Source organism: Melozone crissalis, unplaced genomic scaffold (assembly GCF_028551555.1).
Source record: "Melozone crissalis strain CALT ecotype California unplaced genomic scaffold, PUWL_Pcris_2 ptg000057l_1, whole genome shotgun sequence".
In the NCBI taxonomy this organism is placed as follows: Eukaryota; Metazoa; Chordata; class Aves; order Passeriformes; family Passerellidae; genus Melozone; species Melozone crissalis.
This window is the reverse complement of record NW_026535835.1, coordinates 11,040,581-11,064,681: the sequence shown is the minus strand read 5'-3', so window position 1 is coordinate 11,064,681 and position 24,101 is coordinate 11,040,581. Positions and strand designations below refer to the sequence as shown.

The window sequence follows — 24,101 nt, the reverse complement described above, 5'->3', positions numbered from 1 at the left end:
CAGCCTGTCCAGCCCGTGCAGCTCCCAGCTCGGCACAGGCTGTTCCCTGCCCAGCCGCGGGGCTTTTCCTTCCCTTCCTTTCCCTTCCCTTGCCTGACTCTGCAGGAACCAAAGTGCCACCACCAAACTGCCGCCAGCAGCTGCCCAGGGTGTCTGACTGACAGGGGATCCATGGCCAGCGGGTCAGGGACCACAGCTGAGCTCCTGAGGGGCTCTGGGGCTGCATTTGGGGTCTGCCATGAGCACTGGGGTCTGGCAGGAGTTTCTGTGTGTTTGGAGATGGGCAGGTAGCTCTGGGTGCCCTGGAGAAGTCTGGATCTGGGAACACTGGGTTTGGAGCTGTCAGCCTTTGCCAGGAGCAGCAGGAACGGGAAGTGCTTTGGGCACCTGGGCAGTCATGAGTGGAGATTTCAGGCCTGCCTTCCCCTGAAGGGTCCCGGGCTCCTCTGCCCTGCTCTGGGTGTGCTGCTGCCGCCTCTCATCGTGTGCCTGCTTTGATTTCAGTGAATTTAATTTTGATTTCTGTTGATCTTTGGGACTGGGTGCATTCATAGCCATAGGAAAAGCAGGTTTTGTTCAGATCCCAGAGCACAGCTTGGATCTCTCCTCTGCCCATTCCCAAACCTGTTCCTGCTCCCAGCCCTGGCTGCTGCCACGGGTCAGTGGGGGCTCGGTGTCCCCTGTGACCTCTGTCCCCGCAGTGTCCCCTCTGCTATAACTGTGTGTCCTGCCACGTCCTGCACAGCTAAATGGCACCGAGCCTGTCCCCAGAGCTGCCCCACAGCGGGGCCGGGACCCCCACGGGTAACCCCCGTCCTGAGGGGGCTCCCAGCCTGTCCTGCCTGTGCCGGGGCTGGGGCAGCAGGACCCACACACTGGAGGGCACGGGGGGAGAAACCATGAAGGGTTCTCATTCTGGCCCCGTTCCAGGGCGGGCACAGCGCCCGACGGAGCCGAACCCGCCGCGGGTCCCGGCTCGGCCCGGGGGGCGCGGGCAGAGGGCGGCGCTCCCTTCCCGGGGCGCTCCCGGCCCCGGGACCCCCGACGGCGGCTCTGGGGCGCTCGGAGCCGCCGCGCCATGCCGTTCTGTGCCGTTCTGTGCCGTGCCGTGCCGTGCCGTGCCGCGCCGTGCCGTGCCGCGCCGTGCCGTGCCGTGCCCGTGCCCGTGCACGCCGTCCCGCCCGGCGCTGCCCCCGCCGCTCCCCCGGGGCCTCCCGCGGGCCGCGAGGCAAAGTCCGCCCCGGCGGGCGCTAAGGGCCGGGCCGAGCCGTGCCGGGCCGGGGCGGGGGCCGGAGGAGAGGCTTTGGCGCTGATTTGCATAAGGTATAATGCCTTATGGTGGCGGTCATGGCTCGGTAGAGCGCGGCCCGCGGCCCGCAGCAGCCGCGGCCGGGGCGGAGCGGGAGCAGCGCGGCGAGCGGAGCGGCGGGAGCGGGGAGGATGGTGTCCCAGCTGAGCGCCCTGCAACGGGAGCTGCTGGGCGCCCTGCTCAGCTCCGGCGCCACCAAGGAGGGGCTGATCCGCGCCCTGGAGGACATGGTGCCCGCCGCCGGCTTCGGCGTCAAGCTGGAGAGCCTGCCGCTGTCTCCGGGCGGGCCCCCCGACGGCCGGGCCGCGCTGCCGCCGCTGGCCAACGGGCACGGCAAGGGCAAGCTCTCGGGCGACGAGGGCTCCGAGGACGGCGACGACTTTGACACGCCGCAGATCCTCCGCGAGCTGCAGTCGCTCAACACGGAGGAGGCCGTGGAGCAGCGGGCGGAGGTGGAGAGGATGATCAGGTACCGGCACCGCCGGATCCGCCCGCGGGGCTCGGCCCGACGGCCGCGGCCCCACCGCGCTGCCGGGGCTCGCTCCGCTGTGCCGGGCCCGCTGCGGGCTCCCGGCGCTCCCCGCTCGCCGTGTCCCGCCCGTGGCGGCTCCCGGGGCTCCCCGCCCGCCCCGCGGTCGGTCCCGGTGGCGGCTCCCGGGGCTCCCGGCGCTCCCTGTCCGGACCCCGCGGCGGAGCGGAGCGGAGCGGGCAGGGGGAAGCCGGGCCCGGCGGCCGCGTCCCCCCCGTCCCGTCGGGGCTGCCCGTCCCCGGTAGCGGAGGGGCTCGGACCGGCCGCCGGCTCCGTCCGTCCGCGCCGGCGGCTCAAACGTAAACCGCACCACGTGGAGCCCGGGGCGTTATTAATTTATTTCTATAAATCATCAACAGAAAGATACACAAAAGGCCGCGATCAGGGCGATCGGGCCGGCAGGTTATTCATTGCCGGGGTTGTAAAGCGGACCGGGAGCGGGGAAGGAGGAGGGAACCCCGACGGCGGCGGCTCCGCTCCGGCCCATCCCGAGATGCGGCTCCGCTCCGAACCGAACCGAGCCGGGCCGGGCCGAAAGGGGCAGCCCCGGGCTCGGCGGGCAGCGCTGCTCCGGCCCGTGGGAGCGGCACCGAGCCCGCTCCGGAGCCCCGGGGAAGCGGCGCCGGTGTGAGCAGGTGGGAGCCCCGCGGGCCGGCCCCGAGTGCGGCGGGCACAGCTCGGGCTCTGTCCGTGTGGGGACACCGGGCGCTGCCGTGCCCTTGCCTGTCGCGATGCCCAGCGCGGTGACCCGAGCGCGGCCCCGGTGCTGCCGGCCCTGTGTGCCCGGAGCGCGGCCCCGGTGCTGCCGGCCCTGTGTGCCCGGTGCTGCCGGCCCTGTGTGCCCGGTGCTGCCCGCCGTGTGTGCCCGCCGTGTGTGCCCGCTGTGTGTGCCCGTGCCCTCCGCCAGCCCGCAGAGCCCGGGGACGGCCCCGACTCTTCCCCCGGGATCTCGGCAGTCGCGCTCCAGTCCCGCCCCGGTACCGGCAGGTGCCCGTTGGGGACCGGGCAGTGCCACCCATGCCCAGACCAGACCCTTCGGGTGCCGAGGGGGCTCCTGCGAGGGAGGATCCACCGCGGGCCTCTCCCGATGGGCTCCCAGCCCTCCTGCCCGGCACCCCGGGGTGCTCCCGCCTGTCCCCAGTGTCCCCTTGCTGGCCACATCCACCCGCGGTGCCCGGGGTGCTGAGCCCCGGGGTCCCCGTGCTCCCACAGGTGTTTCTGAGCAAAGTTTGCCTCGGGTGCAAACAAGAGCGGGCACATGTCCCTGAGGAGCCTTTGCAAGGAGCTCGTGTTTGCTCTGAGAGAGGCCTTTGTACTTGGAGAGGGAGCAGCGAGGGCGGCGGGAGACACCGACCGCAGCCCTGCTGGGGCCGAGCCCCTCTTCTCCCATTCCCCCGGTGTCCCGACCCAGGGCAGGCTCAGCCCGGGCTGTGCCCACATCCCGGGGCTGCTCAGGAGCCCTGCGGCTCTCTGGGATCGGGGTCTGGGCTTTGCTGCCCACCCATGGCGTGGTGGGAGCTGTGGGGTGACCCACGGAGAGCTCAGCTCTGGACAGACACCCCGCAGCTCCCTCCGTGCCCCATCCACCTGCAGGGCTCACCCACACCTCACTCAGGGAAATAATAAACCCCAGATCCCACCCGTGGGCTGGGGGACTTTGCAAGGGCCACCATCCCCGGGGACCCAGCAGAGCCACCCGAGATGTGTGGGGAGCGCAGGCACAGCCTGGGGTGCGGGGAGATGCTGGGCAGGACGGCAGTTCTGCAGGGAGCTGGGCTCATAATCCATCTCTATAAATTCTTGGCATATTTCTCCGAGGATGTGGAGTGCATTTACCTGGTTCTGAGGCTGACAAAATGGGCGAGCTGGTCTGGGAATCGCTGGGAAGAGGAACAGGCTTTGCCCCCGCCTGTGTGTGAGGCTGAATGGGGAAATAATGGCTTTTTCTCGGGCAGCATTGGCAGCCAGGCTTTGTGGGGCTAATTTTGTGCAAGAAAAACACCTTTCCATGGTTCTGGTGAGAAGGACCATGGAGCCAGGGCTGTAAACTGGTTTTCCAGTATTAGAAAGCACTCCGGGGTTGGGTCGGGGTTTTGGTTTTGTTTGTAAGTAAACTCCTGTTGAAGATTGGACAATTAATGTTTGTTTTATTTCATTTTGGTGACAGAATCAGAGAATAAGGGCTGGTGTTGGCTCAAAAGGTTTTCCTCTCTGGCTTTTTAGGTTACCAAAAAAGAAAGAAAAAAAAAAAGAGGCCAAACAAACACTCAAACGTTTCATTTTGGGTCAAGTCCAAACATTTTGTTTAACATGAAACAAAATGTTTGGGTTTGGTTTCAGGTTGTTTAACCCTTTTGAATACGGTCAAGTTGATTCATAAAGGAAAAATCACTGCTCAGAAATTAAGACCTGAGTAATTGTTTTGAAAGTGTAAGTGTGAAACACATTGGAAATGTCAAGGTGAAGCCTTTTTAAAAATAATTAAATGGAGGGAAACTCCAGGACTTTTTTTACTAATTCTCAGATATTTTTCCAGCCAAAATGTTGCCAAATTTTATGTGGATTTCCAAATCTCCTGTGTAGACCCGAGCCCCTCATTTGACATTTTCCAAGCGTGCTCTGATTCACATTCACTGACTCTCGGTTTCACTCTGAGCAAACGCTGCCCTGGGCTCGGTTGCGAACCAAACCTCTCTTGGAAATGATAATGAGCTCTGTTTCATTAACTCGTTATTAATCAGTAATTAGTGGGATCAGTTGGGTGACATGGACTGCTGGTGACAGAGGTCTGCCCGAGCCCCTCGCTGGGGCACAGCAGCTTTACCTGGTTCTCCTGGGCAGGACATTTCCTCCACATCCTTCTCCTCACTCCCCACTTTTTGTGGGAGCCATCCCACGGACAGGACCCCCAAACCAGCGGGGTTCCCTGCCTGGGGCTGCAGCTTTGGGCTCAGCAGCTCCGGGAAGGCTCCGTGGCTCCTTCCCGGGCTGACAAAGCCCAGCTTGGCTCTGCTCCGGTGTTTTGCCGTGGATCCAACCAGCTTTGTTTTCAAGCTGCATTCAGGAATAAAAGTAAGAAATTTACTTGTTGGGCTTTTTTTTTTTTTTTTTTTCCTTCACTTGACAAGGTGAAGGATCCAAAGTAGGTGATGAATTGGGAAAGCAGTTGGACGTTCCAAGCGCGGTGTTGGGGCATCGCATTATTTGAGTGCAGGACTGTGACCAGCTCTGGGCTCACACTGATTTTTCGGTGCTGAAAGCGCTCCCTTTTAGCCCAGAATAAACCCTGGGGTCGTGGACAGCACAGGTGTTTTGGCCTTTTCCTCTGCTGTCACACCGGGCACACACTGATAGAGCTAAAGACCACGGACAGCATTTGGATTTTCAGCTAATTTTCGTAATTTTATTTTTTCTAAAATAAATTGACTCTAATCAGCCGACTGAATCAGCGGACAGTAAAGTAGTGTGATTTAGAGAAGAGTCATTTCCACCTGGGCCCTACAGGAGCCAAATTCAAGTGTTTAAGAATAATCAGGAGTGACTCAAAATTTTCTGGGGTTTGGTTTCGGTTTTGCGTTCAGGGTTTGTGTGCCTGGTGTGACCTTGGCTTCTCAGCCTTTTGCGTACGGTCAGTGCATGCACAGCTGTGGGAGCGAGGGAATAGGGTCCTTTTTAAGGGGATATTGAGATTTTTAGATAATTTTCCCTGTGGGAATGGAAGGAAGAAGCTGCACAGCAAGTGCGGTGGGTTCGGTGGCAGGGCAGGGTCCCTGCCCGCGGGGGTATGGGCACAGTGCAGGGGCTGCACCCTGAGCAGGGCAGGAAAAGCATCCCCAGCACTCCTCCTTCTTCATGAGCACAGCAGGATGGGCTCCCCATGCCCATCCATGTGCGCGTCCCACTGCCCGTGCGGATCTTCCACAGGGAAATCACGCCGAACGCGAGGGCAGCAGCTCATGGACGGGCTGTGCTTCTCCTTGGAGGGCCTGGAGGAGCTTTGCTGGCATTGATGGCACCTTGGTGTGCCCCATCAGGACACTGGGGTGCTCTCTGGGGGAACAGCCGGGCTGTGATCACACAGTGATGCTGTGAGCTCCCATCCCATCCCGCCACCCTGGGCTGGGACAGGGCTCTTTTGGGGGCTTTGGGAAAAACATACACTGCAAGGAACTTGTGTCCTTCTGAAACAGTTTTAATAATAATAATAATAATTAACAATAAGAGTAATGAAAGGTTTCCATTATGGGGAGAAGCAAATCCTGGGGGCTTTCCCCTGGCAGCAGGTATTAACCCTTGGTTTCCCTGCCCGCAGCGAGGACCCGTGGCGGGCAGCGAAGATGATCAAGGGCTACATGCAGCAGCACAACATCCCCCAGAGGGAGGTGGTGGATGTCACCGGCCTCAACCAGTCCCACCTGTCCCAGCACCTCAACAAGGGCACCCCCATGAAGACCCAGAAGAGAGCTGCCCTGTACACGTGGTACGTCCGCAAGCAGCGGGAGATCCTCCGCCGTAAGTACCTGTGGGAATGGGGGAAATGGGGGAAAATGGGGGGAATGGGGGTCCCCGTGTCCCTGTCCTGCCCGGGGCACCAGCACCAACCCCAGACACCGCCTCCCCAAAGCAGTTTTCCAAGTAAAATAAATTTAAGGTGCAGGAAAAGTGGGCGAGAGCCGCTCTGGGTGGCAAGGTTCCCCCCAGCTCATCCACACGGCTGAATTTCTGGGCATTTGTGTTTGTCAGAGCTGGGAAAGCAATCAATGATGGCTCACAATTAGTGCATTTCCCATCTTTGCACTTTTCCTTGTTATTTTTCAGGCTGCTCATTTTTTTCAACAAAGTGCAAAAAATGTAGAGATAGAAAATTAAAACTCCCTGAGTTGCAGGGTTTGGGGCAGTCTGTGCTGTTTAAATACGGATTATTTTAACCAAGCACACAGACTATTCCTTCGTGCTCCTCTCCCATTCTTCCCTGCCCTGGGATCTGTCCCGTAGCTCCCAAAGCAGCCCTGAGTGGCACTGGCACCCCTCAGGAAAGGGCTCTGCCTCCCTCTTCCAGAAGGATGCAACATCCAGCAGAGGGGAAGTGCAGAGAAGGGTTTAGCACCAAATACCATTGCTCTGAAAACACACCTTGAGACGTTAGAGCAAACAGAGCCTGCTCCAGCCTTGCCCTGTGCTTCCCCCCCGGCACGGGGGGAAAAGCCATTATAAAAAGAGGGAGAATTCCCCTGCAAAACTGGGAATAATAAAACCCTCCCATTAATCTCCCTTTACTGCCGCGGTGACAAGTGCCGGGGCTGGGGCGGCCGCCGAAGGTCACCTCTGGTGCTGCCCGCCCCGGGCACGGGTCCCACCGCGCTGGGAGGGGACTGGGAGGGAGCTGTGGCTGAGCACAGATCTGGGGCTCCCTCTCGGGGGGCTCTGCAGCCGTCCCGCTGGAAAAATCCTCCCGAAACAAGCGCGGGCTGGCAGGGCCCTGCCCATGAATATGCATGGCCATAGCGTGCCCTGCTCATGCCTCCCCATTAAACAGGGGTGGCAGCAGGCTGGCCCCTTCCCTTCCCTTCCCTTGCCGGGGTGGGTGGCAGGGGGCACCTGGCCGGCTCCAAAGGCTGCCCTGGGCTCGGGGTGCTGGGCAGGGGACACGGGGGGACCCCCGGCGCGGGACGGTGGCCGCAGGCCAGCTCACGTCTGCTCCTTTCTCTTTCAGAGTTCAACCAGGCAGTCCAGGGTTGTGGAAATATGACAGACAAAGGCAGTCAGGATCAGCTGCTGTTTCTCTTTCCAGAGTTCAATCAGCAGAACCAGGGGGCTGCCCAGCTCGACGACGCCTGCTCCGAAACGCCCAGCAAGAAGATGCGGCGCAATCGGTTCAAGTGGGGGCCGGCCTCCCAGCAAATCTTGTACCAAGCCTACGAGCGCCAGAAGAACCCCAGCAAGGAGGAGAGGGAGAGCCTGGTGGAGGAGTGCAACAGGTAATGGCTGCCCCACGCACCTGGGCTGCCTCCCCTGCCCACAGCCTCAGCCTTCCTTCTGAAAACCACGGGAGATGCTGCAGGAGATGCTGCAGGAGATGCTGCAGGAGATGCCATGGGAAATGCCGTGCTCCAGGCTCACCACCCTGGCTCTTGGCTCATGGCACAGCTTTGCCGAGCTGCCAGGCCTCTCCTTGCCATGCTTTCCCCCTCTGGGTGATGTCTGGGGCAGAGTGAGCTCCGTGCTTGGGCAGGGTGAGATGGGGATGCTGCAGGGATGGTACAGGGGGTACCACAGGGATGCTGCAGCATTGTCAGAGGGAGCGGGGATGGTGTTTACAGCATGGCTGGGTGGGCGTGCAGGAAGGGCTGAAACCCCCCAGATTTGTGGTGTCCTAGGGCCCCTGCTTGCCCCCAGCAGCCCCCTTGCTCACACGTGTCCCTTGCCCTGCAGGGCCGAGTGTCTGCAGCGAGGAGTGTCCCCCTCCAAGGCGCACGGGCTGGGCTCCAACCTGGTGACGGAGGTGCGGGTGTACAACTGGTTTGCCAACCGGCGCAAGGAGGAGGCGTTCCGCCAGAAACTGGCCATGGATGCCTACAGCTCGGGCCAGCCCCCGCACAGCATGAACCTGCTGCTGTCCCACGGCTCCCCCCACCACAACCAGCCCAGCGCCTCCCCGCCCAGCAAAATGCCAGGTGAGCCTTGCCCAGGGTGCCGGGGGGACGGCAGAGTTTGGGGTGCTGTGTGTGCAGGGGGAGGATGCTCAGCCTGGTCCCCACGGGGATGGAGGGCAGCTCGTGCTGTCACCGCAGCGTTGTGGCCGCATGCTGAGGGCTGGGTTTCCGCCGTGCCGGGATAAATCAGTGTTTGCTCGATCGGTTTGACTCACGGCAGCTCAGTTCCGTGTGGGCTCGGCTGGGCAGGGAGAGGCTGTGCCCAGCAGGGCAGGAGGAGCTGCCCCGTGCCTGCCGTGGTGTGGCAGTGCCAGCTCATGGTGTGTAGCCACTGGGGAGCCCTGGCTCTGGGGTTGCACAGCGTTGTGCCAGGGCCAGTCCATGGGTGTAACCCACTGGGGAGCCCTGGCTCTGGGGGTGCACAGGCAATGCAGAGGGAAGGGGTGGCAGCGTGTCCTGGCCCCGCTGCAGGGCTGGCTTCATGGCTCTGCAGCATCCCCGTGCCACAGCGGAGCGAGGAGGATGAAGAAAGCTGCCGGGGCTGCAGGGTGACCCCTCCTCCTCCTCCTCACACCCCAAAGTCCGGCCCTGCTGGGCCCAGGGTTGGGCAGAGCTGAGCAGAGTCCTCGGGGGATTGAGTAGGAGATAACGCTGTGGGGAGGGGGCTGCACACCGGGGACTGCACACCGGGCAGGGACGAGAGGCATTGTTGGGAGAACAATCCCCATTGTCCCTGACCTGCAGCCTGCTATGGGCACAGGGGGCTCGGTGATGGGGGCTCAGCATCCCCACTGCCCCGTGTCCCCTCGGACACAGCCCCGGCTGGGGAGGCTGGAGCCAGCCCTGGCAATGCCCCAGCCTGGTGTGACACAGACCCAGCTGTGGAAATGCCCCTGCCTGGTGTAACCCACACTCAGCTATGGCAATGCCCCAGCCTGGTGTGACACACACCCAGCTGTGGAAATGCCCCAGCCTGGTGTGACACACACAGAGCCCTGGCAATGCCCCAGCCTGGTGTGACACACACCCAGCTGTGGAAATGCCCCAGCCTGGTGTGACACACACCCAGCTCGGCACAAGGCAAACCCGACGGAGCCCGTGCTGCGGACAGTCCCCATGGGAAGGAAGGGCAGGGTACCAGGGATGCTCCTGCACACCGGCTCTCGGTGTTGGCAGCCCCAAGCGGTACCGGGGATGCCCGTGCGCCGCTCCCGGCCCCGGAGGAACCGGCAGCATCCCGGGGAGCGGCCAGCGGTGACCAAGATGTGACCCTGCCCCAGGAATGCCCCGCACAATGGCCGGGACGGGCGGGACGTTTGCCCTGCTGTCAGCGGCTGATTGCTTACAAGGTGCCCTACAAGCGCATTGTCAGCAGCATCAGCTGTTTTCGGTGTCGCGGCGGGGCTCACAATGCCCCACCAGCATGCAGCCCCGCATTGTCACGGCGTGTCCCCCGTGCATGCTTAATCGACAATTACGGCGGGGCTTTGAACGGAGCCCGCTGCCTTTGATGTGCCCCCGGCCTGGCAGCGCACATGGGGCACCCCCGAGAGCCTTTGTGTCCTTCGGGCAGGGGACAGCAATTACGGGGACCGCGGGCATTTATCTCGGCGCTGGAGGGCCCCTAAGCCCCCGGCTTTCTTCGGCCGTCGGAGCGGGGCCAGCAGGGGCCGGCCGTGCCTATGGGGCTCTTGTAGGGCCGCTGACAGCCCGGGCCCAGGGGCTTTCAGTGGGGCAGGAGCGATGGCTGCGGAGCACGGCCCCTCCGGAGGGGTCAGCAGGGCTCGGCTGTGGGGATTCCTCTGGGGCTGGGATCCGTCCTGAGGAGGGGAAGATGGGCACGGCAAGGAACACCGTGGGGTTTTAGGGCTGATTTTGGGGGGAACAGGCAGGGATGGAGCTCAGCTGTGGTTGCTCCAGGACACTGTGAGGTTTTAGGGCTGATTTGATTGCTCCAGGACACCGTGGGGTTTTAGGGCTGATTCTGGGGGCAGCAGGCTGGGATGGAGCTCAGCTGTGATTGCTTCAGGGCGCTTGGACCAAGCTGTATCCCAGATGTTCCCAAACCACCCCCGGGTCCATCCCTGCTGTAACCCCTCCGGGGCATGTTTGGGATGCCCTCCCGGTGGGGCACACCCGGCTGACCCCATGGTGGCTGCCCATGCTGGGATTTGAACTGTCCTTGCCCCGAGGTGGCGGCGTCTGGGCCGCTCAATGCCTTAACAGCTTAATGACAGCCTGGGACAGTGTCCCTGTCCCCCTGCCCGCCTCGGAAACAGTGGGGCTGCAGCTCTGGGACTGCTCAGAGCTCCCTGTGCCCCTGCACAAAGGGGGTCACCCCTCCTTGGGACATCAATGGGGTCTGGCAAAGGGCGGGATGGCAGCGGGGCAGGGATGGGAGCCGTAAAAGTCAAACATCCCCCGGCCTCTTCTCGGGGACCCATCTGTCAGGCCTCGAGCTGTGGGTTTTAACTATTTGCAGGTAAATACTTAAAGCCTTTCTATCTCGGAGGCTCCTCTCCGAGGCTGGACTTTTCCCTTCCTCTGGGTTTTATCAGCGATCTTGGTTCCCTGTTTGATTTGAAGGTCACTCGGGGCTTTATCTCGGTGCCATGGCAGACTCTGGCTTATGCCATTTTTATCTTCAAGAGCCCCGAAGACAATCGGGGCATTGATGAGATTAGGGGAAGCACCGCCCGGCCCCGAGCCCGCCCTGCATACAAAGGGCCCCAGGGTGGGGGGCACAGCATCCCTGCAGCCTGTCTGGGGGGCACAGCATCATCTCCAGCCTGTCTGGGGGGCTGCACACCCGTGGGGCTCAGGGTGTCATCCATCCATCCATCCATCCATCCATCCATCCATCCATCCATCCGTCCATCCATCCATCCATCCATCCATCCCTCCATCCATCCATCCATCCATCCGTCCATCCATCCCTGCTCTGCAAGCATTAGAGTAGCAGATCAGTATCTGAGCAATCACATTTATTTACATATATATGTGTATATAGATATATATTAAAATGAATTACATATATATATATAGGTATATAAATTAAAATGCATTACTTATATATATAAAATATATAATATTAAAATGCATTACTTATATATATATAAATTTAGATATCTCTATATTTAAATGCATTACATATATATATATATATATATATATATACACACATTTAGCTATCTCCGCAGCTGGAGATAAACATAAAAATAACCCAGTGCCACCCCTGAGATTCTTCCTAACACCCAAAGGGCAGTTGAAAGGCTTTAACTTCCCTTTACAAGAAGAGCCCATCAGCAAACCCTGGCTCTGGGGTACCTGGTTTGTTCCTGGCTCTGGGGTTCCCTGGTTTGTTCCTGGCTCTGGGGTACCCTGGTTTGCACCTGGCTCCCTCCCCGTGTTCTGGGGGTGCTGTCTCTCACTGGGACCCCGTGGCAGTGGCTGTAATATTTTACTGTCAGGGACATTGTGGGGCTGGCTGGGTACAGTGCACTGTTAGGAGCTTTTCCCTGCTTTATGGGGGTAATTAGAACTTTATGACAGCAGCGAAATGGGAGGGTCTAGTCCCCATAAACGGGTTTATAATGGATATAAACTATGCACCTCTGTAACTGAGCGAGATTAACACTTTAGGGACAATTTGAGTGGCAGCCCAAAAAATCAGAGGTGCCCTCAGTGCTGCCTGGACCTGAATTTTGGGAGGGTGAAGTTGTCCCACAGTGACCTGGCTGTCCATAGTGTCAGTGGGTGAAGCATCACTGTCTCCAGCATGTCCCCAAAAGTTACACTTTGCTTTTCTCACTGCATTTTCACACCCTGGCCCGTGCTGCTGGCTGCATCCTGGAGGATCGGGCAGAGCCAGAGCTGCATCCCCTCCACCACCAGACCACCAGTAAATTTTTGGGGTCTGTTTTGGGGTTTGGCATTGCTGGTGATGTGCAGGACATCGGTGAAGGTCTGGGCAGAAGCCTGGAGCTGGGAGAAGGGGCAGGCACAGTTGGGATGTGCTGTGGCACGGTGGCAGCAGGGCTCTCACTGCATGGGAATGACCAAGTACAATGAGGGGCTTTTTAAATACACGCAATTTAATAATATCAAACATGACTTAAAGCAAAGCAGAACCAAATATTAATATCAAACATGACTTAAAGCAAAGCAGAACCAAACTGCTTCCCTGCTGGTGCCTGCCAAAGGTGTATTCTGAGGAAAGGCACAAGGCTGTGATGAGAGTGATAAAGAGACCGATCCTTGCCCCAAACTCCCTCCACACCCCAAAAGCCCCCAAAGCTGAGCCAGGAGGGTGAGTGTGGCACCCAGAGCAGTCAGGAGGCGCCGGGGTGTGTGTGGGTGCGCAGGGCCCCTGCCCTGGGGCTGTCACTGCTGCCCCCATCCATGGCTGGAGCAGGGTTCAGGCTATGGAGCCAGACCCTGCTGGGGCAGGGGAGGGCAGTAAAACATTTCACAGCCTGTGCAGCTCAGGGCCCACACAATGGCCCGTCCCATAAACACACTTTTATGTTATGGCTGTAGCTCCAGTTAAAAATAAAGCCTTGAGGAGGGCAGGCTCCACGGGCAGACCCATTCCTGTGACCCCATCCCGGCTCCGCTCCTGAGGGAGCAGACTGAGGGGGAATAAATCCCTTTGCACAAGGGCTGCCTCCAGCTGCGGCGGCACAGCAGAGCAGCAGGAGAACCCTTGTGCTGGGCCCTGATGGCTGTCTGGGCCCAGCCCATAAAGCCTGGATGCCAGAGCTCTGGAGGAATCCTTCATTCCTGGTGCTCACAGCTGTAACCCTGCCCCTGCATTCACCCCGGCCCTCTGGGGAGCTCCCAGGGCTGTGCTGCCAGGGCAGGGCTGCACCCCAGCCCTCAGTGATGGAGGGAGCCCTGGGAGCTCAGAGGAAAGGCACCCCCATCCCCAGGGAGCTCCCTGGGTCCCAGCAGTGACAGCAGCAGCAATGCCTTGTGGTGGCATTCATATCCCTGATGTGAATGATGTGATCTGCCCAAATGCAGCCCAGCCCTGGGGACACGTAAATAATAACACTCCTCCCATTGTGGGGATGGGGAATATTAATGATAACACTGCCATTGTGGGGATGGGGAAATAAAAGTAATAATAACAACACTCCTCCCATTGTGGGGATGGGGAATAATAATAATAATAACCCCCCTTCCATTGTGGGGATGGGGAATAATAATAAAACCCCTCCCATTGTGGGGAGGGGGGAATAATAATAATAATAACTCCCCCTTCCATTGTGGGGATGGGGGAATAATAATAATAATAACACTCCTCCCATTTTGGGGATGGGGGAATAATAATAACATTCCTCCCATTTTGGGGATGGGGACAGCCCAGTGAGGGTGGACGCTTCCCAAAATGAGCCCTGCAGGAGGATTCTGCCTGCCCTGCAAGTGGTTCTGAGCGGGTCCCTGGTGGGGCAGGACAGTGGCACTGCTGTCACCAGCCCCAGAGCCCAGCCTGGCTCTCCTGGGGAGAGCTAATCCTCATCAGGACTCTTCATCAACACACAGAGCCTGCAGTGGTTTTATCTGGAGGCCCAAAATCTCAGTCCTCAGCCTATCTGGGGATCTCGGCGCTGGTTATTGTTCCTCAAACAATCAAAGGCTCGTCCTCGGGGCTGCAAGGAAGAGCTTCAGAATCAGCATTTAGCCACCCTCCTGTGTGTTTTCAAGCCAGCTTCACAGCTTTGGGTGGCTTGGCTCACGAAGTACCACCCCCTGGGCTGGATAGGGCATGATTTTGCATTTAAAATGCACTTTTTTGTTGTTTGGCTGAGCCCAGAGGAGCCTGAAGACAGCAGAAACTCTGATTTCCCCGGCGAGAGGAGCCGTCTGCCCCGGGTCTATCTCTCAGATCACGGCCAGAAGAAAGGGCTTTGTTTTATCTCCCTGCCATTGTTCCACAGCGGGATGTGGCCCGCAGTGCACCCTCTGCAGGAATGGGAACGGGAACGGGAATGGGAACGGGAATGGAACGGGAATGGGAATGGAACGGGAATGGGAATGTGTGTGACAGTGCCCGGGTTGGGCAATGTTTAAATGTTTACCCTGCTCGCGCCTGGGACGTCCACTCGGGCCAATATCCACCTGCCAGAGGACATTCTTTTATTATCAGGGATAAAGGGGTTTGCTGGGAAATCATCAGGAGCCAGACATCGAGCAGATTCCTATCTGTGGGTCGTGTTTGACCAGCTGATGGGGGAAATTCAGGGTGATTGCAGAGTGGCTGTGGTGTGGTTTGGGTGGAGGCTCTGCGCTTGGTTTTGGAGCTGGGGAGAGCTCCTGGACTCCAGTTCTGGTTTCTTTGCTTTTCCTTGGTTCAGAGATGAATTTTAGAGTTGTCCTTAGAGCGTCTTTCACGAGCCAGCCCCAGGGATGGGCACTCTGAGGAGCTGTCCCCAGTGTCCTTGGGCAGGATGGCAAGGCGGCTTTGCCACCATGGGATTTTCCCCCAGGAGAGCCCTGGTTTGTCTGTCTGTCCATCCTCCACCACTTCCATCCCAGAGCAGTTCAGTGAATCTGGCTGGGAGCACGGGGCTGGGCTCCTCCTAACCAGTGGTTTTTCCTCCTAACAAATGGCTTTTCACCCTAGCTGTCAGGGCAGCCCTGTAAAAGACACTTTTGTTTGCCCTGGGTTTTCCTCAGTTAATTATTTGTGATCTGTGGATGCCTTTCCATGGCACATGGCTGATCATCTGGCTATCAGTGTGGGGTGCTTCGGCCAAATTAAATACATTTATGTGGGAGACCTGTGCTGGGGACAGATTTCCCTGAGGGCAGGGGAGGGCTGGGGTCTGCTCTGGGGGCTGGGGGGTGTCTGGTCCCTCTGGCTCACTGCAGCTACGTGTGTGTGTTGCAGGGGTCAGGTACGGCCAGGGCACACCTGGCACCGCTCTGTAGTGCCCATGGATGACACCAGCCCCCCGTGTGTGTTTCAGGGGTCAGGTACAGCCAGGGCACACCTGTGAGGTGCCCATGGGTGATGCCAGCCCCATACGTGTGTTTCAGGGGTCAGGTACAGCCAGGGCACACCTGTGTGTTCCCCATAGGTGACACCAGCCCTGTGTGTGTTTCAGGGGTCAGGTACAGCCAGGGCACACCTGTGTGTTCCCCATAGGTGACACCAGCCCTGTGTGTGTTTCAGGGGTCAGGTACAGCCAGGGCACACCTGTGAGGTGCCCATGGGTGACACCAGCCCTGTGTGTGTTTCAGGGGTCAGGTACAGCCAGGGCACACCTGTGTGTTCCCCATAGGTGACACCAGCCCTGTGTGTGTTTCAGGGGTCAGGTACAGCCAGGGCACACCTGTGTGTTCCCCATAGGTGACACCAGCCCTGTGTGTGTTTCAGGGGTCAGGTACAGCCAGGGCACACCTGTGTGTTCCCCATAGGTGACACCAGCCCTGTGTGTGTTTCAGGGGTCAGGTACAGCCAGGGCACACCTGTGAGGTGCCCATGGGTGACACCAGCCCTGTGTGTGTTTCAGGGGTCAGGTACAGCCAGGGCACACCTGTGAGGTGCCCATAGGTGACACCAGCCCTGTGTGTGTTTCAGGGGTCAGGTACAGCCAGGCGGGTGGCGAGGCCGTGTCCTCGGGCGCCATCAGCCACCACGGCGGCGCTGCCATGGTCACCACGAGCCAGGCTGTGCTGCAGCAGGTCTCCCCGGCCAGCCTGGACCCGGGCCACGCTCTGCTGTCTCCCGAAGGGAAAATGGTGAGTACACCTGGCCCATTGTGGCGGCGGCGGCGGCGCTGATAAGATAAGAGGGCCCAGGGGCAGAGCAAACAGAGCTTTCCCCGGGTTTCACACAGGCCCGGCTGAACAATGGGGCATTGTGGGGGCCCGGGGTGCCGCTGTCCCCACCTCCGAGGCGGTGGGACACACGGTGTGCTCCAGCTGCATCTGCCAGAGCCGGCTCATTGATTGCAGGCTGGGTGGATCTCTGTTTGCTTTCCCCTGCCCATGACATGGTATCGATAAAATACTCATTCATTACTTCTCCTGAAGCCCTCCTGAGTTTGGGAAGGCTTCAGGAAAAGTATCCTGAAGCTGATAAAAAAAATCCCGAGCAGGGACCTTCCTGGTCTGGCCCCACAGCTCCTGCCTCTCCCCATCCCGTTTGCCATGGGGCTCTGCTGGGCAGGGCTGTCAGTGTCAGCATGGCAGGAACGGAGATGGGACATCAGCATCCCTGGTGGGGATGGGGACACAGCATCCCTGTGCTGCTGGACATGTCCCCATGCTGCTGCTGCAGGGCCATGGCACTCGGGGTGCCCCTTCCTGGGGCAAAGCCCCCGCAGGGTGGGTGAAGGAACAGGACAAGGAGGGGTGCAGGAGGACAAGGAGGGGGACAGAGGCTCAGGCCAGCACGGGATGGGTGTGATAGCCGAGCACAGCCCGTCCCTGGAGCCGCGTGGCAGGGCTTTGCCTGCAGCTGCTGCTTTTCCGGGAGTTTTTTTCCGGCTGAAATCGAAAGTCAAACATGGCACTGGGTGACGGGGCCAAGCCGGTTCCTGCCCGGTTTTCACTTCCATTTTCAGAGGGCTGTCCCTGCTGGGCCATGCTGTGGGTGCCCCGGTGAGGCTGGGTGCCCGCGGAGGGGCTCACTGTGCCCTCTCTCACTATGGCACCGTTTCACTGTGCCATTCCCCCTGGCAGGGGAGGGTCTCTGTGCAGCCCCCCTGCTCTGGCACTCACCCTGCCAAGCCAAACGTGCCCTGCCACGCTGGGGGGACCCTGCAGACAGACACCCCAGCCCACTGCCTCTGCCCCAGCACGCCCAGCTCAGCCCAGGGCGTGTTGAGCCTCATAACCCTCAGCCTGGAAGCCATAAAATGACTCAGGGACAAAGGCAGCAGCACTGCATGCCCAGGGTGGGGGTCCCCGAGCACCAGGCAATGCCAGCACGCCCTGCCAGCTCCTGGGACTGGGCAGAGACCCCCAGAAGGGGCTGGGCAGCACGGCAGGAGGAAAGGGAGCAGGTTAAACTGAGAAAGGCGCTCAGTGAAGTGCAGCAGAAGAGCTCTCCCCAAGGCACAGACGCTGCCCAGCCGTGGGGACCCTGGCTCTGCCAGCTTATCTCTGATCTCCAGGCAGGGCTAGCTGGTGCTTGCCAGTGATTTAATAGAAACATGCTGTAGGCTGTGGTTTCTAGTAAGTAAACATGTGCCTTTACTGCCCCACATGAAACGAGGAGCTGCCAAGGAAGTTGCTGCATCTCTCAGGAAAGAGCAGCGCTGAAATCCCTCGTGGCTCACTCTTTCCTGCTCCGGTGTTTGCCTGGGCTGTGTCAGTGCCAGGGGGTCTGCCCTGAGGGCCCAGTGCCCCGAGGGTCTTTTCCATCCTGCCCAGTGCAGGTGCAGTGCTCTGGGGCCAAACAGCCCGTGAGAGGAGCAGGGCTGCAGCGTGTGCCTGCCGGGAGCTGTTTGGCTTGTGCAGCCGAGTGTGCTGTAACCCGGCCTTGGAGGCACTTGGAAAGTGGAAAATACCCGATCAGGAAACGTGAGTCACTCCCAGGCTGTGGAATTTATTGATGGATTTGTTTCAATTGCTATCTCCAGCTCACATGTGCAAAATAAACAAGGTGCTCGGCACCGGTGTCCAGAAATGTCACCTGAAGGGCTGCAGGGATGGCTCTGGGCTGGGACTGGGGTCACCCTGTGCAGGAGGGCTAACAGCAGGAATTAGGGGAAGGGGCAGCAATTAAAGAAATGAGGCACTCACACGTCCTGGGGAGCAGCCCCAGTGCTGGCAGCACATGCCAAGTGCCTTTGTGTGATCCCTAAACTTTGGCCCGAAACCCCAGCACTGGCTCTGGCTGCGCACACCCGCCCTGTCTCACCAGTATCCTGCCAGGCTGGTGACTAAGATCATCACCACCAGGCCCTTTTAACCTTCCTCCTGTCACTTTTCTCCACTTCCCTGAGTTTATAGGTCCCACTTTCCCCTGCAAGCAGGATGGCCGAGTCTCATAAGGATGGTTAGGAGTTAATGAGTGCTGAGAGCCCTCAGCTGTCCCCGGGGCTGGAGCTTGGACTCGGGGTACAGAGCAGCCAGGGTTTGGGATGTGCTGTGTTCCAGTGCCATGCTCCAGTGCAGCTGGAGGCCAGTGCCAGCAGAGCCTTTCCCAATGCTGCTCTGCTGTACATTGACACCAAGCTGAGGTGCTGCAGGCAGCGGGGGCTGTCTGGGGTGAAGTTCAGCAGGACTGCAGCTGCTCCTCTCTGGGGAGGGGGCTCTGCTGATAGCCCATGTCTCCATGGAGGGGAGGAGAAGGGGGCTGTGCTGATGTCCCCATGCCCCATGAGAGGAGGAGGCGGCTGTGCTGCTGCCCCCCATGTCCCCATGGAGGGGAGGAGGAGGGGGCTCTGCTGATGGTCCCCATGGAGAGCAGGATGGGGCTCTGCTAATGCCCCCCATATCCCCATGGAGAGCAGGAGGGGGCTGTGCTGATGCCCCCATGGAGGGCAGGAGGGGGCTGTGCTAATGCCCCCCATATCCCCATGGAGGGGAGCAGGGGTCTGTGCTGACTGTGCCCGTCCTGCCCCGCAGATCTCAGTGTCGGGGGGCGGGCTGCCCCCGGTGAGCACCCTGACCAACATCCACGGCCTGTCCCACCACAACGCGCAGCAGTCGCAGAACCTCATCATGACGCCGCTCTCGGGGGTCATGGCCATCGCTCAGAGTAAGTGCCCCCCAGCCCCCCTGGTGCCCTGCCCTGCCCTGGCAGGGTGGCCCTGCTGCCCCTGCTGACGCCCCGCTCTGCTCTCTCCCTGCTCCCAGGTCTGAACACCTCGCAGGCCCAGAGCGTCCCCGTCATCAACAGCGTGGCGGGCAGCCTGGCGGCCCTGCAGCCCGTGCAGTTCTCCCAGCAGCTGCACAGCCCGCACCAGCAGCCCCTGATGCAGCAGTCCCCGGGCCACATGGCACAGCAGCCCTTCATGGCCACCGTCACCCAGCTGCAGAACTCACACAGTAAGGCCTGGGGAGCTGCAAGGGGCCCTGCATGCATTCACATGGGAAATGAGCTTGTGTTCTCCTCCTGCTGCTCTGCCCTTGGCTGCTGCCCCTCTCGTGGCTCCAGCCCATGGATGCCCAGCAGAGGAGGCTGGTCACATCCTGCCTCATCCCTTCCTCCCTCTGGTCCAGCCACAGCCCCTCAGTCCCCACGGCTTTCTGGGGCTGAGCTGCTGCTGCCTGAGGATGCAGTGGCTTGGAGGGAAGTGCTGGGTTCTTTCCTTGGCTTGTTTGATCCCATCCCCATTCCCTGCTGCCCGTTCCCATTCCTGGACATGCCGTGGCAAGGGTTGGGGTGGCTTTTCCCTGACTTGTTCCCTTGTGCCCACAGTGTACACACACAAGCAGGAGCCCCCCCAGTACTCGCACACCTCGCGCTTCCCCTCGGCCATGGTGGTGACGGACACCAGCAGCATCAGCACGCTCACCAACATGTCCTCCAGCAAGCAGGTAATGCCCACAGGGCTGGCTGCGGGGGCACAGGGTGGGCTGTGAGCCTGGGGGGCAGCTTTACCCCCTCTGCATGTGGGGCTGGAGGGGGGAGTAGCACAGACCCCATCCTGCTGCCTGTGCTGTGCTCCTGGGGGGAGCTGAGGATGGGAACCCCACTGCAGCCCCTTCATGGGCTCCAGAACACCTGCCTGCAGTGGTGGGATGGGATTTGGGTGGTTTTGGCTCCAGAACACCTGCCTGCAGTGGTGGGATGGGATTTGGGTGGTTTTGGCTCCAGAACACCTGCCTGCAGTGGTGGGAAGGGATTTGGGTGGTTTTGGTGGTACCAGGCAGGCCCTGCTCATCCCTGGGAGTGGAGCATCCTGCTGGGGCTGAGGAGGCAGAACCAAGCAGGTTCTGCTGCCCACATCCAGGGGACCAACCCTGGCTGGAGTCAAGTGGAGTCCAAGGCTGCCCAGCCTCCCCCAGCCCATAAACCTTTATCATCTGCCCACTGCAGGTGTAAGGCCGGACTTATCCTGGTTCAAATCAGGTGTTTGAGGTTTTCCTGAGACAATGGTCCCTTTCTGAGAGCCAGCTCTGGGGACTGTGGGAAATATGTGGCCCTTATTGATCGCTAGATAAATAAGAGAGAGCCTTGAACTTGCATTCAGATAAACTTTTCTTCCCGAGGTTTGACAGGGGACAGGGAAAAAATGTCTGCAATGACCACAGAGTAAATACAGCGTGGGATTGCTGAGAGACCCCCCAGCACCGCTGCGGGATGCTTGGCAGGGGCGGAGGAAGGGGCTGCAAAGGGGGCACCCGGGGGGTTTGGGGCGCTTGGGGAGGGGTCAGGAACGGCTGCCCCGGGGGATCCCACTCGGGGCAGTCCCAGGGTGAGCGCTCAGGCACGGCCGCCCCCAGCTCCATTTCCTGCGTGCGGCGTTATCGGCCCATCTGCTGCGCGCTCAGCCCGAACTGCCCCTGATTAATCGAGCTCTGCTGCCTTTGATGCGGCAGCCCCGGGACACAGGAAATGTCCCTGGCAGCGAGATGGAGCCCGGCCATCCCCTGCTGCCCGGGGCCCTGCGATCAGCCTACCCTGACCACGCCGGGGCTCTGCCTCCATCGCCTTCCTGCGCTTCATTCCAGCAGGGCTCGGGAGGGACATGGGGCCAGGACCCTTCACCCACCCCCGTTACCCCAATACATGATAAACATCCTGCAAGCCCCAGGCAGGATGTGAGCTGTGTCCTCCCAGCCCCCAGAACCTCTTTTCCCACCAACCGTTCTGGGCCCAAGCTACAGCTGGAAAAATTTATCTTTGGGCATGGGTTTCCTTCTTGGTGGTCAGCAGTTTCATCAGCCAGAGGTGATGCAGGAGGGATATGGGGCCAGGACCCTTCACCTGCACCCACCCCCGTTACCCCAATACATGATAAAGATCCTGCAAGCACCAGGCAGGATGTGAGCTGTGTCCATCAGCAAACCCTCCCAGCCCACAGGGTCTATTTCCTACCAACCATTCTGTGCCCAAGCTACTGCTGGAAAATTTATCTTTGGGCATGGATTTCTTTCGTGGTGGTCAGCAGTTTCATCAGCCAGAGGTGAATGGAGTGTGACAGATGCAGTGTAGGGGGATCATAAAGGCAGCTCACCACCCAAATTGCTCAAATACCTGAATATTTTTGGTGATTTGGGTTTCTATCATTGACTGGGGCTACCAGGGGCTGTGCCCTGGCTCCTCCACACTTTGCCTCAGCATAAGGCAGGGAGCCCCCACCAGACCCCCAAACCTGTTCTGTGGTGGGGATGGCTGCTCCAGGTCCTGCCAGGGGAACGGAGCAGGAGGGAGGTCCCTGCTCACCCCCAGCTCCCTTATCAGATGCTGCTGTTAGACCTGGAAGGGGCAAATACCTCTCTGTTCCTTTGACAACGCTCGGGGCCGAGGCACGGCGTTTATGACGTTGGCAAACACCTGATAGCCAGGGCCAGTCCCTAATGACATGTCACGGGAGCCTCCTGGCGTCTCCTTATCTGCGCCTGATGATGTTTGCTGTGCGAGGTCACCCCGCCCCTGCCGGGCCCCCCCGGGGACCCCCGGGATGGGCAGGGATGGGGAGGGGGCCCTGCAGTGGGATGGATGTGGCACGGGGGGCTCTGTCCCTGGAGATGGGAGCGCTGCCGGGGATGAGCACCTGGTGCTGCTCCCACCCCAGCCGAGCTCAGCCTCACGCCTGGCTGCTCCCGGGCACAAACAGGACTCCTGGCACAGCCTGGGCACAAACAGGACCTTTTTCGGCGTTATTATTTTTGGGAGGGGTGGCAATAGCTGGCCAAGAAAGTATTTTCTCACTGGCTCCCCCATAAGGGTGCCAGGGAGGGCTGGGGGCTGAGCAGGGCAGCACCAAGGTGGTCACAGAGCAGGGCAGGAGGGGATACAGGAGGTGATGCAGGGATGCAGGAGGGGATCAGGGATACAGGAGGTGATGCAGGGATGCAGGAGGGGATCAGGGATACAGGAGGTGATGCAGGGATGCAGGAGGTGATCAGAAGGTGATGCAGGAGGGGATCAGGGATACAGGAGGTGATACAGGGATGCAGGAGGGGATGCAGGGGGTGATGCAGGGATGCAGGAGGTAATCAGGAGGTGATGCAGGAGGTGATGCAGGAGTGATGCAGGAGTGATGCAGGAGTGATGCAGGGATGCAGGAGGTGATGCAGGGGTGCAGGAGGTGATCAGGAGGTGATGCAGGAGGTGATGCAGGAGTGATGCAGGAGTGATGCAGGGATACAGGAGGTGATGCAGGAATGCAGGAGGTGATGCAGGGATGCAGGAGGTGATCAGGAGGTGATGCAGGAGGGGATCAGGGATACAGGAGGTGATGCAGGAGTGATGCAGGAGGCGATGCAGGGATGCAGGAGGTGATGCAGGAGGCGATGCCTCCGAATGCTTTGTGTTGCTGCCTCCTCCTGCCGGCGCCGCTCACTGTGCCGCTCTCCCTCCCTGCAGTGTCCCCTGCAAGCCTGGTGATGCTCCACGCCTCGCTGCTTTTGCACACAGCAACGGGATCTCCTTTTCCTCACCATCCCGCCGGGAGCCGCCTGCCGGAGCAGCGCCCAGCAGCGAGCCAGGAGCCCGACACGGAGCCGGGCCCGGGGCTCCCGGGGCTCCCGGGGCTCCCGGGGCTCTCCCGGGGCTCTCCCGGCCCTGCCTCTCCATCCCTCCGCGCAGTGTTTCCAAGACGCGTCTTGGGGATTGTTTTGCTGAAGTGTTTGCCTTGCGAGAGGCTCTCCCGAGGAACGAGGCGCGGGCTGTGCTGGGAGCTGGCAGAAGGGGAAGATGGATCATGTTTGAGTTGTACTCCTCCGCTCGGACTGAGAGGGACCGGGTCTGTTACTTGGCGTTCGGAGGGAGGAACTGCACGTGTTGTTGAACTGAGCCAATTGAACTGTAAATATAGGTACAGTCTGCTCCATCCTCCCCCCTCCCACTCCTATACATAGAGATTTATATAAAAAAGAAGTAAATTTTGTCCAATGGATGTAAACTACTGTAATTAAGTGCAATTCCCCCATCTGTATATATTGATCCTGAATATCTTCATTTTGTCTCTTTCTTTTCTTTTTTTTTGTTTTGTTTTGTTTTGTTTTGTTTTGTTTTTTTATGGTAAAGGTCAGAGCTGAGGATGGTTTTGGTTTTGTATTTCTCTTTTTCCTTTAAATGAGTTGATTGCAGTCCTGGGGCTGGCAAGGACCCTGGTCAGGCAGCACTGGGCTCTGCTGTGCAGGACAGACAGACAGACAGACAGACAGTGTCCCCTGCACGGTGACATCCCACGTGAAGGAAGGGCACAGGGCGCGCTGAGCAGAGCCCTGGCAGGACCTGGATGATCCATGTGGGGACAGCTGTGATATGAATTAATCTCAATGCATTTCCCTGCTTTTGGGGGCTCTGAGGGGGCTCTGGTGGCTGGGGAAGGACTCAGCAGCCTGGGGAGCACACCCAGGTACTGGCATGTGTCAGCAGCTTCCAGGAGAGCCTGGAGCATTTGCAGCACAGAGTGAATGAGGCCACACGGAATTCTGATGGGATCTGCCCCAGATGGGATCAGAGACTCTC

The 24,101-nt window shown here is 59.6% G+C and overlaps 1 protein-coding gene across 2 annotated transcripts; it reads left to right on the top strand.

Annotated features, from left to right (window-relative positions):
- The first annotated feature begins 1,440 nt into the window (after positions 1-1,440).
- HNF1B (HNF1 homeobox B) lies at positions 1,441-23,012 on the top strand. 2 transcript variants are annotated; one of them, XM_054287378.1, is made up of 9 exons: positions 1,441-1,778; positions 6,151-6,350; positions 7,630-7,816; positions 8,271-8,512; positions 16,080-16,240; positions 19,079-19,211; positions 19,310-19,501; positions 19,875-19,993; positions 22,992-23,012. In XM_054287378.1, exons 1-9 carry the CDS (start codon positions 1,441-1,443, stop codon positions 23,010-23,012), a joined length of 1,593 nt encoding a protein of 530 aa, XP_054143353.1. The 2 variants fall into 2 exon arrangements, with proteins under 2 accessions (XP_054143353.1, XP_054143352.1); XM_054287377.1 differs by having other exon boundaries at positions 7,552-7,816.
- Positions 23,013-24,101: the final 1,089 nt, after the last annotated feature.

Bases quoted from the DNA above. Each gene is read 5' to 3' on its own strand.
- HNF1B (XM_054287377.1), top strand. From the start codon at position 1,441: ATGGTGTCCCAGCTGAGCGCCCTGCAACGGGAGCTGCTGGGCGCCCTG. The intron at 16,241-19,078 runs GTGAGTACACCT...CCTGCCCCGCAG, and splicing joins TGTCTCCCGAAGGGAAAATG to ATCTCAGTGTCGGGGGGCGG. The intron at 19,502-19,874 runs GTAAGGCCTGGG...TTGTGCCCACAG, and splicing joins CCAGCTGCAGAACTCACACA to TGTACACACACAAGCAGGAG.